This window comes from Capronia coronata (genome assembly GCF_000585585.1).
Source record: "Capronia coronata CBS 617.96 chromosome Unknown acBCG-supercont1.7, whole genome shotgun sequence".
Classification (NCBI taxonomy): domain Eukaryota; kingdom Fungi; phylum Ascomycota; class Eurotiomycetes; order Chaetothyriales; family Herpotrichiellaceae; genus Capronia; species Capronia coronata.
In genome coordinates this window covers 1806658-1820275 of record NW_006912899.1, presented here as the reverse complement: position 1 = coordinate 1820275, position 13618 = coordinate 1806658, and the positions used below count along the sequence as shown (strand labels likewise).

Genomic DNA, 13618 nt, shown 5'->3' with positions numbered 1-13618 from the left:
TTGAGAACTCGTAGTTGCGATCCAGTTGAAAACTTCTACCACCAGTCACCTTGTTCTTTCATCGCAGCCGCCACCTTGCTGAAGCCTGCGATGTTGCTGCCAGCCACCAGGCTGGGGAACTCGCCCTCAGCCGGTGTGACATAGGTCAAGGCCGTCTGAAGACCGCTCTCGAAGCAGTTCTTCATGATATCCTTCAATTTCGAGTCGACTTCTTCGGATGTCCACTTGATGCGCGACGAGTTCTGAGCCATCTCAAGTCCCGAGACTGCCACGCCGCCGGCGTTGGCAGCCTTGCCCGGAGCATACCAAATAGCCTTTTCTTTGTTGGTCTTCCTGTGGTTCTCGAAGACTTCGATCGCCTCTTGCGTGCTTCCCATGTTGCTGCCTTCGGCGATATATTTGCAGCCAGCCTTGATCAACCCCTCGGCTTCCTCGCCAGAGACTTCGTTTTGAGTGGCGCCAGGCAGGGCGATGTCGACAGCACCGACGTGCAACCACGGCCGCTTCCCATCAAGGTACTTGGCCTTGCCACTGAACTCGGAAGTACTGGCCAGCTCAGCGAGTTGCTTTCGATCAACCTTCAATTGCGCGATCTTGGCAACCAGTTCGGCGTCGATGCCCTTGTCTGTGGTGGCAATGATGGCGCCTTTACTGTCGCTCAGCGACAGTACGATACCACCCAGCTCAAGAACCTTGAGAGCAGCATATTGAGCGACGTTTCCGGACCCGGAAATGGCAACTCTCTTCCCAGCGAAGGATTCTTTGCCGCCCGTGGCATAGTCAATCATGTGTCCAACATACTAGATCTCGTCAGTCACCGATGCATGGGGTTTGGTTCCAACAGACTTACGTATACGAGGCCATAGCCAGTAGCCTCCGGTCGGATGAGGGAGCCACCCCAGGTGCCTGTGCAGTGTTCAGTAATCGCCTGTGATGTTGCGGTGAGATTCTGGTTACCTCCTTTGCCGGTCAAGACACCCTCCCACAATTTCGTTTGCTTCTTGTACTGCCCGAAGAGGAATCCAATCTCTCTTCCGGACACGCCGATGTCACCAGCTGTTGGCTTTGTCAGACTTGTTGTAAGCTGGTTGTCTATGTCTTAGAATCTTACCTGGAACGTCCAGGTTTGCCCCGATATGCTTTCCAAGCTCACTCATGAAAGCACAGCAGAATCTCCGGATCTCGTTGTCAGACTTGCCCTTTGGATCGAAATCGGAACCACCTTTGCCGCCACCCATGTTCAGACCCGTGAGCGCATTCTTGAAGATCTGCTCGAAGCCGAGAAACTTCAAGATGGATAAGTTCACCGTAGGGTGAAGTCTAAGACCGCCTTTGTAGGGGCCCAGGGCAGAGTTGAACTGAACACGATAACCACGGTTGACTTGAACCTGGCCCTTATCGTCTTCCCAGACTACACGGAACTGAATAATTCGCTCTGGGATGGAGGCGATCTTGAGAGCTTTCCGGTACTCTGGGTGTTTCTCGAAGAGGGTGGAGTTCTCCAGAGTAGAGGCGAGCTCATGGTAGGCCTGCTCGAACTCGGGCTCTGAGGGAAGGTTAGACATGGTGCTCGACGTGAGGTTGAAGATGGGGTAAGGAAGGCGACAGGTCTGTAGCACGGCTCGGGAGAAATGGTAAGACAGACGATGTCTGAAGTCTAGGAGAGTGCTATCGTTTGTCAGAAAAGGTGGAAAGAGGGAGATGCCGGGTTTATGAAGGCCCAGATGGATGTTGACTGGGACTAAGATGAGGGAGGTGTTGCTTTTGTGAGTGAAGTCGACTACAGAGCGGCGAATCTTTTTCTTCACCTGGAGCGCCCTGCTACCGGACCTTCATCTTGACCCGGCAGTCACTGGCTGGCTGGCATCACGGCTACTGTGTACTGACGACACCGGAGCGTCCAGTTGCATGTGGCCCATGCTAGAGAGTTACCCATCCCGGTGCGAACTCGCAGGGCGTCTACATTGCGATACCATTATTATTGTAGCCAGTAGTGCAGTGGAATCATCGTGTAGTAGTCTGCCATCAACCATGACAACCACCAACAACAGAACTATGTGTGGGAACAATGGCAATGGAGCACACAATTGGCTCGATAAGAAATAAAGCCGATGATAAAAGAAGCTGGGCTTGGAGCTATACCGGTCTCATCGATTGCCATTGCATGATTCCAACATTCACCTTTATTATTTTACCCATTGATCACCGCCAACACCATATCTAGGTACTAGTATCAGGGCTGACAAGAAGAAAAGTTTCTCGCTTCAAGGCCCAAAGCCCCGGCCACTCAACTACTACCGACCACCCCCCAACCGCGATCTGTGTCATCCAGCGATCCATCCGTCATTCCCACCGTCCGCAATCCGATGTCGCTGCTGATCCACCGTCATCCATCCGCCGTTCTCGTGGCGAGACACACTGACTCCAGTTACTGCCAGAGATCGACCCTTGTCCCTGGGTGACTGGGTCGGTTTTCCATGGAGATGGCGCCATGGCCGGAATCGCAACACCATAACTCAATGTCCACCGTACCTCAGCCCCTCCGCGGCGGAGTCATTGACCAAAAGTTTCCTGTTCCTCCTGCTCCAGAAGCATCGTACGAAAGGCACTAGCGTACGGGTAAAACAGGCAGGATGGGGATCAGGTGGAAAAGGAGCGTATACTGTGATCGTACACCTGCCGCAGAACGAAATTCTTCACTGCGGCTGGACCTCGATGGCTGGCCTTGTCCTCACTCGAAGCCACCACTGAACACGTGAAGCGACAAGATTTTCCTTCTGTCACTTTGTAGACATACACACTCCGAGTCCTCCACTCGTCTACTCTGAACTAGCGAGATTCGATATCGGAGGGAAGATGAGCAACGCAGTCATGGACATGCAGGATTTCCCTCTTCTGGTCTATAGTGTACACAGTGCCTATACTTTGTATCACAGCCTGTATGAGTCCGATCCCGAAGCACGGTAACCACGTCTCTCGGCCTTTGCGCTCCGCTGCTTTCACTACGGTCCACAGTACTGCTGTTGCAGCCGAAAAAGCAAATATGAGTCACGGTCAGGTCAGCAACCGTTGACCATTTGATTGAGTGCCCAGAGAATTCGCATCGTATCACTCTCCGCGACAGGTCGTGGCCACAGACCTGCTGCAAAATAACGCATCTCTATTTGATGCACATCTGTACAGTCCCAATCAGCCTAAAAGTAAAATCGATATGTCTGAGAGGAGACCTCATTTTTCGATAATTCCTGTACGGGACGCCGCGGACCTGAAAGACACCATTGACCTCTTCTATGCATATGCGGCGTCTCTAGGCTTCGACCTGGCCTTCCAGAACTTCGATGCTGAAATGGCCGGCATGCCTGGAAAGTATGCTCCGCCCGCAGGAGAGCTACTTCTTGCCCGGGATGACGCTGGTCATCCCCTGGGCTGTGTTGGACTGCGTCCACTGCGTTCGCCTAGAGATGGCTATAGAGTGTGCGAGATGAAGCGTCTGTACGTAGCTCCCTCTGGGCGAGGAACTGGGGTGGGAAAGACCTTGGCCACATCGATCATTGCCGCGGCGGAGAATCTGGGATACCATGAAATGCGTCTTGATACCCTCCCGAGCATGGTGGCCGCGCTGAGGATGTATCGCTCTTTCGGCTTTGAGGATATTCCTCCTTACTACGATACACCCTTGGATGCAACGCATTTCCTCGCACTGCGGCTTCCGAGATTAGAGAAACTCCACGATGGACGCTCCCGTTGACGAGCCATTGGCCGGGTATCGCCCTCTGTACATCGTGAAGAGTGTTGAGACATAAGCTCACATCGAATGCCGGCCAACACCTGTTTGCACCTTTGGACATGGAGGGCACCTCAGGGCTACGGGGCACTTGCCTGTCATTTGAGAGCGGTGGCATGCTTCGTCTCCCAATTCTTCACAGCGTTGAGGGCGGCCGTAATCTTCATCCCCAGGCGCGCATCAAGCTCGTATTTCCCCCAGCCCTTGGCCTTCTCGAGATGATTCTGACACTCCTTTACCAGCACTGCATCGTGCTTCAAGGAGACAGGAGGGACTTTTTCGTGCGGATCCGCCACGAATTTAGTCCCGTGGATACGGCTGTACTCGGTTCTCTGCATCCAAAGGTTTACGGCCATCTCATAGTGCGCCGTTGGCACCATCCAGTCATTCTTGTACTGTCCAATAAAGTCGGATGAGCTTCGGTTGAGAACGTTGTGGCTGAGAAGATCTTTGGACTCGTCGTGTCGGCGCAGATTTCTCAGGATGACAGCTCTTAGGACAGCAAGAATGGCACGCTCGTCAGCATCCTCTTGCGGCCAACGTGCGGCGTTCTCGGACCAAGCAAGGTTGTCCAGTGAATCTTGCAGCTGGTCGGCGTTCATTTTCTTGTAACCCGCCCAGAAGAAAATCATCTCCTCCAGCGGACTGACTCCCACAGCGTCAATGAAATTGCACTTCCACCTTGCCGCACGCTCCTCCCATTTTGCAATCTTCCGTACCACGAATCCGTCGAATGGAAGCTGTCTGCCCATCATTTTCTTCTTGCCGACTTTTGTGGGTGCGGTTTTGAAGTACTCTTCTGCCAGCTTCGCATGCTTTGCTGCTTCTCCCTTCGAAAGACCTTTGTCATACCGGTAAGCGCTGAGATGGGCAGCACCGGCGATGTAGAAGTAAAGACCGCGAGACCAAGCATTGAGATCGACGCAAGCAAGAAATGAATCGGCGCAAAGTTGGTATCGGTGGGCATTCATTGCGCTTAAACTCTTTTCGAACATGTGGAGGGCCTCAACCTGCTTAAGTGAACTCTTGTTCGTCACCGAGAGAATCTCCAATGCAGAGTCAAGTCGTCTCTTGGATGCTGCCATCCTAGCTTCTTCCACAAGCCAGAGACGGCTTTTGGGATATCGCCTTCGCATCTCGGCCAACAGAGCCTCGAGGCGGGCGGTAGGGTATCCTTCCACATCGTCTGGCTGAGATGGGTCGGGGTCGGTAATGATGTCGCAGAACCCGACCAGTCCGTTGTACCAGCCAAACAAGACCAGGCTTGCCATGCCGCCGTTGATGTTCGCGAATTTGCTCGCTTGCCACAGCATTCGAATCCCTTTCTCGCGGTCGCCCCGGAATCCGATGATATACAACAGTTTGTTGAAGGCGGGAGGTATGACCGAGATCAGCAGTGACAGGATTCCGGACATAAGATTGGTGCCAGAGTGGATAAAAGCGTCGAGAGAATCGGAAAAGATTTCTGAATCCGCGTTTTCTGTAAGCATGCCCAGGGTGGTGGGAGGAGGAGGCTTCATCACTCCTTCAGCCTGCAACTCGCTCGATGGATGAGTAAGGTTCACCTCCTCAATTTTGCGGTCCAAATCAGACATGTCCTCCGCCTCTGCTTCGAGTTCCAAGCGACCCGTATAAGCCTGGGTCATTGGGTTCTGTTCGTGAATCACATCCGTTTCATGGAACTCTTCGTTAGAGTCATTTTCTGAGAGATCGTCGACGACCTCGGCTTGACGCAGTGCAGATGGTTGAGTCGGCCGAGATCCGGCAGGCTTTTTGGGAGTTATATTCAGACTCTCCATGGACTGTGTTCTCGACGTAGGCACGCTCCGCAACGCTCGATTTTTCATGAACGTCATTTCCATTTGCACCAAATGGTCCAGGGTCATGTAAGCTTTCCTCAATTTGTAAAAGCCTCTAATGGACTCTGTCAGACTTTCATTGAGCACTCCGACAACAGCCGACATGATCTGAGCCTCGGCCTGACACAGTGCAAACTCGGAGCCCTTGTCGTATATATTGGAGACGAAAGCACGGGGATCATGTTGAGCTCTGGTATAGCCGGCGGATGCGCTGGATTCGGCTTCGGCCAGCGTCTCCTGGGCTTCTTTCATGACTTCTTGCTCGAAGCCCAACGTAGCCTTCATGAAGCCCAGGGTTCCTTTGGCGAGTTTGTGGAAGGGCGAGTTCCCCTCCGCGAGGCCCCGTTCCGCTCCCGCAATGTCATCATTCAGAACCAGCTCGACAGCTCGGAGCGCCGTCTCCAGATTTTGAGATTCTGCCAGAGAATCCAGGCTCTGTGTTGAGGCATTGGCATAGGACCGGCCTCGATCGAGCCACTTTCCAACTCTAAGCATGGCGGTTATGCAGGAAAGGCCGGCTGCGTGGCGTAATTCGCTCCAAATGTGCAGGTCAAGAAGCTAGCAGGCTATGGTCGCCACGAGGGATCTGCGCCGCCAATGTCTAGCAAGCCATGGCCGATACGAAGAATGCCAGAGTAGTGAATGATGAATGAAAGCAACTGTAGAAGCTGACGACCGGCTTTCCGGAGCTGTTTCAATGTTTATCAGGTCTGTGGGCAAGGCATCTTGGAACTGGAGGGTGATTTAGGCCTGGCTCCGCGGTGCAACAGCGACTGGACCGATAGATGGACGGTGCTCGTCATTCGAGGGATCAATGATGACGGCCATTGGACAGTGTTCAGAGTTCAGAGAGATATTCACTCACAGGCACGCCGTATCTTGCTCTGTAATAAGACCTGGATGAGCGCATGGTGGGACGCCTGTGCTGAAAGGTCCGCTCTTTTAGGCCTGCCTAATAGGGCGCATGTGCCTCTGTCCCTAGGTAGGGTTCCTAGGTCAGAGCAACTGCGGTAGCTGCTCCTACAGCCTACAGCACTGCTCAACCGTCGTCCAGTCTTGATTTCGAGACTTGCAGGCGCGCAACAGTACTTTGCAATCTATCCCACTACTACTGTCTACTAGTGACAAGGTACCAGACCTTAGTTACCCGTCAGCATTTCGCACAGCTGGACGGTTTTCGAGACACGCATATCCCATACCCAGCAGCCCAGGCATCATATATCTTTGCGCCTCGAGAATCCCTTTGCATCGCAGCGCACGCAACTCTCCTCGATTCTCGCAACGAACGACCTAGACATCAGAACGTCAATCCAGGAGACGACGCAGACACTGCCTGACCGATCCAACGATCCTGTTCACCCCCTGCGCCCATTCATAATACCCCCTTGAAGATGTCGTCTGGTTCCTCCAACACACCCACCGCGAAGATGCAACCTACTCAGAAGACCGAAGTCGACCCTGCACAGGCTTCCAAGCCCACATCAAATCCACAGCCTACACTCTTGGAAGAAGATGACGAGTTCGAAGATTTCCCAGTCGAAGGTAAGATCAGCTTCATACAGGCCTTACCTCAAGGGTTCAAAGATGGAGCTAGAAGTACTGATCTCTGGACAGACTGGGCACAAGAAGACACCGACGTGCCGGGCGGCACAACCCATCTGTGGGAGGAAAGTTGGGATGATGATGATCAGAATGAAGATTTCAGCAAACAGTTAAAGTATGTTTACATCTGTCGATGATCAGTCTACGGCGCTAATACGCACACAGGGAAGAGTTGAAAAAGGTCGAGGCCACCAAATAGACCATGGTTCTTCGACCGCTCTTTCAAGCATTGCACCACATGGCGTTCGGGTCGTGAAAGAAGCATAGAGTCCTACGTATGGCATGTTTTCTTCTATTTGCATTGAGAGCTCTCAAAAACCGCACCGACTGTTTTCATCCGCGGCGTAGGAATCATATTTTATTTCCACTTGTTTCGGTTTCACTAGGACGTCGCCGTCTGACGTGGCACGGCGGTGACCTATTTGGTAGACAATGCGACAACGCCGGGCAATTCTTTACCCTCGAGAAGTTCCAAGCTTGCGCCACCGCCAGTGGACACATGGCTCAGTTTGCTTTCAACTCCATACTTGGCCGCCACGGTAGCCGTGTCTCCTCCGCCGATGATGACAATCTTTCCGCTCTGCGCCGCTGCCACTGCAGCATCCAAGGTCTCCTTCGTACCGTTGGCGAACTTCTCAAACTCAAAGACACCAGGAGGTCCGTTCCACAGAATCGTCTGCGCCTCGTCGATGGCTTGCTTGTACAATTTGATGCTCTCTTCGCCGCAATCCAGACCCATCCAGCCGTCGGGAATACCGTCTTTGTCGGTTGCATAGCCAGTCTGCGCATCCTTGTCGAATTTGTCGGCCGTGATATAGTCCACCGGCAGGATAATCTTTACATTGTTCTTCTTGGCCTTTTCCACCAGCTCGGCGCATTTTTCGCTGCCGGCCTGGTCGAACAAGCTGGTCCCGATTTTGACATTTTCAAGAGTCTTTTTGAACGTGAAAGCCATACCACCACAGATGATCAAGCTGTTGACCTTGTCAAGTAGGTTATCAATCAGTTGGATCTTGTCCGAGACTTTGGCACCGCCGAGAATGGCCAAGAATGGTCTCTTCGGGTTCTCCAAGGCTTTGGCGAAGTAGTCAAGCTCCTTCTTCATCAAGAACCCGGAAGCCTTCTGTGGAAGATTCACACCAACCATGGAGCTGTGTGCGCGATGGGCGGTGCCGAACGCATCGTTGATGTAGATATCACCCAAGGCAGTCAATCCAGCACGGAATTTAGCAACGGCATCCTTGTCTGCTTTGACTTTCTTGCCCTCGGCGTCTTTGCTGCTGCCTTCCTCTTCGGGATGGAAACGCAGATTTTCAAGAAGAATGACTTGGCCTCCACTGGCTTTGTTGACCGTCTCTTCGACCTCCGGTCCAACACAATCATCGGTGAAGATGACATTTTTGCCGAGTAACTTTTCGAGTTCAGGGACGACAGGTTTCAGGCTGTATTTGGGATTTTTGGTGCCGTTCGGGCGCCCAAGGTGGGACATGAGGATAACGGCTTTGGCTCCGTGCTCGATGGCATATTTGATGGTAGGAAGAGCGCCAACTATCCTCTGGTTGTTGGTGACCTTCTTGTCGGCATCGAGGGGGACATTGAAGTCGACCTAGAGTCAAGTTAGTTGGGGCTGGAGGGAAAGGTTCCTCGATTGGAGGCATACTCGGATTAAGACACGCTTGTCCTTGAGATCGACGTCGGTGATTGCGAGCTTGTTTGACAGAGACATCCTCAGTACAGGTATAGCTGGTAATGGTAATGGTAATGGTAATGATAGACGGGAAATCAGTCACAGCCGAGAAAGAAAAGAAACTGCTCAGTCGAGCTCTTCATAAAAGAAAACAAAACCGACGATGGAGGGGTTGAACCTGGACCAGGATCTGGTGGGGAGCAGTTGCTACCCGCAGCACATGCGTGGTCTGAACCTCAGGCTGTTCGAGACTGACGTAGCTAATAGGCGCATTCGGGGCCTCTACTGTGATACTAGTAGGTAGGCGAGTACTACTGTAGCTCGTTCCTCGAGTATGGAACCGCTCTCTCATGACCATTGAGGCACATCTTGGTCGCTTTGCATTTCCCTGTGCAGTTTTCTGGGTGGCATGCTTCACTGAAGTTGTTGGTACCTAGTTATTCGACAGGTGCATGGCAAGCGCCTGGGGTGCCAGAAACACGAACTCGCCCGTGCACTGGTGCTGCAAGTGTGGCATGATGGGAGCTATTGCAAATGCCTACAGAGTACCTTACATATAACGACAGAGCGTTAAGGTTGAGCGTGAGGTAGGTATCTTGCCTTACCTAAGTCAATTGCATGCACGCTTGCGCCGCATAGAAAGTGCCCAGTAGTAAGTAGCACCTAAGTCAGCGAAAGCATAATGTACAAAGGTATCATCAGTATCAGGTAGGTAGTTCAATTGTCAGATCATTATTGTTGAGCAAGGAAGATATCTCCTTTCAAGCTGTTGATATTCATCTCGAAGATGAGTCTCAATCATCACTGCAATAATGGCGGGAGTTCCGGGAGCTGGTCCTTGCAATAATGCGCCGGCGATCCACGAGGCGCAGCCTTTCCATCTCAACCAGCCCTCCCATTCAATTCTGTTCAGTACGACAAGACTCTTTCAGTTTCGATGTCCAGTAACTGCGTTGACACTGCCGATTGATTCCACGACCCTTCCTCACTGTTCTACTACCTCAGAATACGGCGGAGTTTTTCGATAGGGTCCCGCCGGTGTTTGTGTTACCTGCGCCCCTGGCACTGCATCACAGGTCTGGCGTCACCGACTTCACGTCGACTCCATCGACCTCATCCATCTCCATTTACCGACCTACCCAACCTCGACTGCCCCGTTCTTCCAGTCTTTCTCCAGGATGCTCGAGGCATCGAGGCAAAAAACCTTGGCCTGGCTGAACAGTCAATATATCTTTGGTAGAGTTGTAGGTGACCCAATGCCCACCGAGGTCGTCCTGTGCGGCTTGTCGCCCATGAAACCCAGCAGCTAACAGTCTCTCTTTCCATATAGCCTCTGCTTCACGCCACCATCCTGTTCATAGAATTAGCCATGGCGGCACGACTCGTGGCCAAGTTCAACTCATATTATGCCCAAAAGCCGGTCTTGACTACAATGATCACGAATGCGGTATGTGAAACAACATCCAATGGCGGCGGCACCCGGCTAATGAAAGACAGGTGCTTGGAGGCGTTGCAGACACTGTCGCACAGTCAATAACAGCATTCCGCGCGAGACAAGCCCTACTTCCTAGCGATGCCGACTCCGGGTCCTTCATCTCTTCTGGGGTGGAGCTGGAAGACCTCAACGAGAAACCTGCGAGACTATCGCCCGCCCTCTCTCCTCGACATCGAGCACCTCAACCATTCGACTTCGAGCGCCTGACCAGGTTCATGGCATACGGCTTCTTGATGGCGCCTGTTCAATTCGTGTGGTTCCGCCAGCTCACCAAGTGGTTTCCCGTTACATCAAAGAGCGGCACTGTGCCGGCATTAAAGCGGGTGGTTTGCGACCAGGTGATCTTTGCGCCTCTCGGCCTCTCGGCCTTCTTCACTTTCATGACTGTTGCCGAAGGAGGGGGAACCAGAGATGTTATCAGGAAATTCCAGGACGTCTACCTTCCCACCCTGAAGGCCAACTATATCCTCTGGCCTGCCGTACAAATCCTCAATTTCCGCGTCATGCCTCTTCAATTCCAGATACCTTTTGTGAGCACCATTGGCATTGCGTGGACCGCATACCTCAGTTTGACGAACTCGAGCGAGGACGAGGTTCTGCAGCAGGAAAGCTGATCATCTCCATACTTTTTGGCAGGCGCAATTGGAATGGTCAACAGGCATCAGCGGTGTTCGGGTTCGAAGATTGCCAGGGAATATACCAAGCATAAGCACGATTCGGTGCGGAGGGATACAAAATTGTTTCGGGGGCCGGTTTCAGCAGTACGTACTTGCTCTGGAGTTTCTGATCCCTAGGTATTCTTTCGGTGTTCGAAAGCATTCGGCAACAATAGAGCAGTGCCTCTACACAAGTCAGTGGGCAATTTCTCCAATCACAACGATTGTAATAGGAAAAACATGCGCCGCACATCACAAACTTGAAAGTCGTTCCGCACCCAGAAGTACGACCCAGAGGTCCTTGTAATCCAACCGAAGGTCTAGACGCCGTCCATCGGTAGCAAACTTACGCCAGTTAGAGGCAAGCCGCACCACATCATACGTGCATCAGGTATTCCAAGCGGACATTTAATATTGTGAGCAGTTCTTGATTTCCAAGACGCTCCAGAGAGAACTTATCCGATTCCACTCTCCCTTTGGGTATAATATGGAGACAATCGTCCGTCAACAAGCGTCAGGCGTCTTGCTCCAGCCAGGAACCGAACTTGTCCAATCGCCCACCCTCATTCTCGTCTTCGTCCTCGTCAAGACCGGTCGTCTTGTCGCTGGATCTCTTGAACTTCTCATTGCCTGTTGAAATATAGGCCTCCAGTTGTCTCTCGTCGAACCATCGACCATTCATAAGCTGAAAAAGGGTTAGCCCCGCGTGGGATGAGGAGGAAGGGGAGAGACAGCATACACTGACACAGGCGGCGGCGGCTTCGGCATTGGAAAAGCGCACGCTAGCAACACCGTCTTCCTCCTTGTCGAAGAGGACAACATTGGTAACCTCTCCCAATTTCGAACATTCCTCTCGAATGTCCTCTTTGATCTCAAGCATGGCGGCGGGATCCTCCTACAGCAGGTCAGCCCGGTCCACGCTATACATCAGTCTTTCTCACCTCTAATTCCTTGAGTGTGAACATATGCTTCAAAATCACGACCTTGTCCCACCTCGAACCCGTCGCTTGGAGTGTTTGCGGGTCATCGTCGTCCCAGTCCGTTAGTTTCCTACAACACATCAGTTCGGTCTCGCTCCCAGAGGATGCTCCCCCGACTTACCCTATCATCTTCTGTGTCCTCTTCATCAGCTTTTTCTGGTCTTTCTTGCTCGGCTTGACTGGCTGCTGCGACTCCTCCTGCGGTTTCTTGTGTGAGAAATCTGCAGCTTGAACTTTCATCTTTCCCATCGGTCCCTCCGTGCCGAATCGGAAGTCCGTATCATCGAGCATTTGGATTGCGAGTGCCACTGATTCCGGCCGGAAGTACACGACAAGGGCGTCTCCCTTAAATTTGCCATCCTCATCTTCGTACATCTTTATCCGCGGCTTGCCAGTGTCCAAGTCCTCGGCGAGGACACCGCACTTGGAGAAGACTTGCTCTATTTCTTCCTGGTCCGCATCGAAAGGGATTGAAGTGACATAGACCGCCGTGTTGACTCGAGGTTTCTTAGGCTTTGGATCCGCCTGAACGAACTCAGCATGTGCTCATTGCAATATGGGGCCCATCAAACCAACCTCGTCGCCGTTGGCGTGTTTCCGTTTCTTCTTGTCCCTTGCTTGCGCCGCATTTTCGTCAACACCGGGAACTTTGTAGATCTCGCTTTGTTGTTCCAACAATGACTGGTCCAGCTACATGAGGAAACAACATCCAGAGGGTTAGAATCTGTCCTCACTCAAGAAACCATGGTTCAAGAGTATTGCAAAGTGGAGTATGAGAGGCGAAGGTTCGCCAGCCAGAATGTTCGGAAGCCATTTATTGTATTGCCTACCACTGGAATCCATCTTTTTAGGGCAATATCCCATTCGAACTCGCCCTCTTCGGTCTCGAGGATGAACTTGTTGTCGAGTTTGGAGAAAGAGACTCGGGGATCTGCGTCAAACGAGGATGGTGATTGAGGGAACCCGCTTCGAAGTCCTTCTTCCGGGTGCTCTTCGTCAGCCATCATTCGAGAGGGGGGCCGTCGGGTTACTGAAGGTCGGTTACAATACTATAATATCGAAGGATCAAGAAAAGCGCAGGCTATGATGTCGTCCGAGCCGACAACAACTGAAAAGCTGGAAAACATGCCAAGCCTGCGCTCAGCCTGGTCCGCATTAGTACGTGGTAGTAGTTGCCAGCTTCAGCCTTGCAACGGTCATATGAGGAAGATCGTCTCCTTACAGACAGTCTGTTACTTTAGCCATATCTACCATGGATGGGGCAAAGAATTATGTCCAGTGTATGTGGCTTCTTCAACGTGAGCGTATTCGAGGCATCTGGTCGGCTGTAGGATGAACATAGGGCTGGTTAATTGCCATTTCCCTGTTGTTGTGAACTTGAGCCATGTACAGGGGTATCATTGTATAAATTCCTCCTGAACCAAGAGAACTTGTAATGCCATATATCCAAAGCGCTTTGCCATGATGGAGTGATTACCGAAACATTCCAAACAGACCCGCACTCCATTCATGCTCTTCTATATGCAGCGTCCGGGGTATCAAGTGGATGTGAATC

General features: G+C 52.1%; 7 protein-coding genes across 7 annotated transcripts; 3 read left to right on the top strand and 4 right to left on the bottom strand.

Annotated features, from left to right (window-relative positions):
* Nucleotides 1–35: 35 nt before the first annotated feature.
* A1O1_08220 (NADP-specific glutamate dehydrogenase) lies at nt 36–1565 on the bottom strand (the record flags this gene model as incomplete). Its single annotated transcript, XM_007729082.1, has 4 exons — nt 36–800; nt 851–906; nt 958–1056; nt 1112–1565. The coding sequence occupies 4 exons, from the start codon at nt 1563–1565 to the stop codon at nt 36–38; spliced, it is 1374 nt and encodes a 457-aa protein (XP_007727272.1).
* A 1646-nt stretch (nt 1566–3211) lies between these two features.
* On the top strand, nt 3212–3748 carry A1O1_08219 (uncharacterized protein; the record flags this gene model as incomplete). Its single annotated transcript, XM_007729081.1, has 1 exon — nt 3212–3748. The coding sequence occupies one exon, from the start codon at nt 3212–3214 to the stop codon at nt 3746–3748; it is 537 nt and encodes a 178-aa protein (XP_007727271.1).
* Nucleotides 3749–3882: 134 nt separating this feature from the next.
* On the bottom strand, nt 3883–6138 carry A1O1_08218 (uncharacterized protein; the record flags this gene model as incomplete). Its single annotated transcript, XM_007729080.1, has 1 exon — nt 3883–6138. One exon carries the CDS (start codon nt 6136–6138, stop codon nt 3883–3885), a length of 2256 nt encoding a protein of 751 aa, XP_007727270.1.
* An 896-nt stretch (nt 6139–7034) lies between these two features.
* Nucleotides 7035–7444, top strand: A1O1_08217 (26 proteasome complex subunit DSS1; the record flags this gene model as incomplete). Its single annotated transcript, XM_007729079.1, has 3 exons — nt 7035–7185; nt 7258–7360; nt 7411–7444. The coding sequence occupies 3 exons, from the start codon at nt 7035–7037 to the stop codon at nt 7442–7444; spliced, it is 288 nt and encodes a 95-aa protein (XP_007727269.1).
* Nucleotides 7445–7663: 219 nt separating this feature from the next.
* On the bottom strand, nt 7664–8971 carry A1O1_08216 (phosphoglycerate kinase; the record flags this gene model as incomplete). Its single annotated transcript, XM_007729078.1, has 2 exons — nt 7664–8851; nt 8906–8971. 2 exons carry the CDS (start codon nt 8969–8971, stop codon nt 7664–7666), a joined length of 1254 nt encoding a protein of 417 aa, XP_007727268.1.
* Nucleotides 8972–10301: 1330 nt separating this feature from the next.
* A1O1_08215 (uncharacterized protein) lies at nt 10302–11041 on the top strand (the record flags this gene model as incomplete). Its single annotated transcript, XM_007729077.1, has 2 exons — nt 10302–10379; nt 10430–11041. 2 exons carry the CDS (start codon nt 10302–10304, stop codon nt 11039–11041), a joined length of 690 nt encoding a protein of 229 aa, XP_007727267.1.
* Nucleotides 11042–11597: 556 nt separating this feature from the next.
* A1O1_08214 (uncharacterized protein) lies at nt 11598–13067 on the bottom strand (the record flags this gene model as incomplete). The annotated part of the gene is made up of 6 exons (XM_007729076.1): nt 11598–11768; nt 11823–11978; nt 12025–12133; nt 12185–12588; nt 12640–12753; nt 12894–13067. The coding sequence occupies 6 exons, from the start codon at nt 13065–13067 to the stop codon at nt 11598–11600; spliced, it is 1128 nt and encodes a 375-aa protein (XP_007727266.1).
* Between the last annotated feature and the right edge of the window lie 551 nt (nt 13068–13618).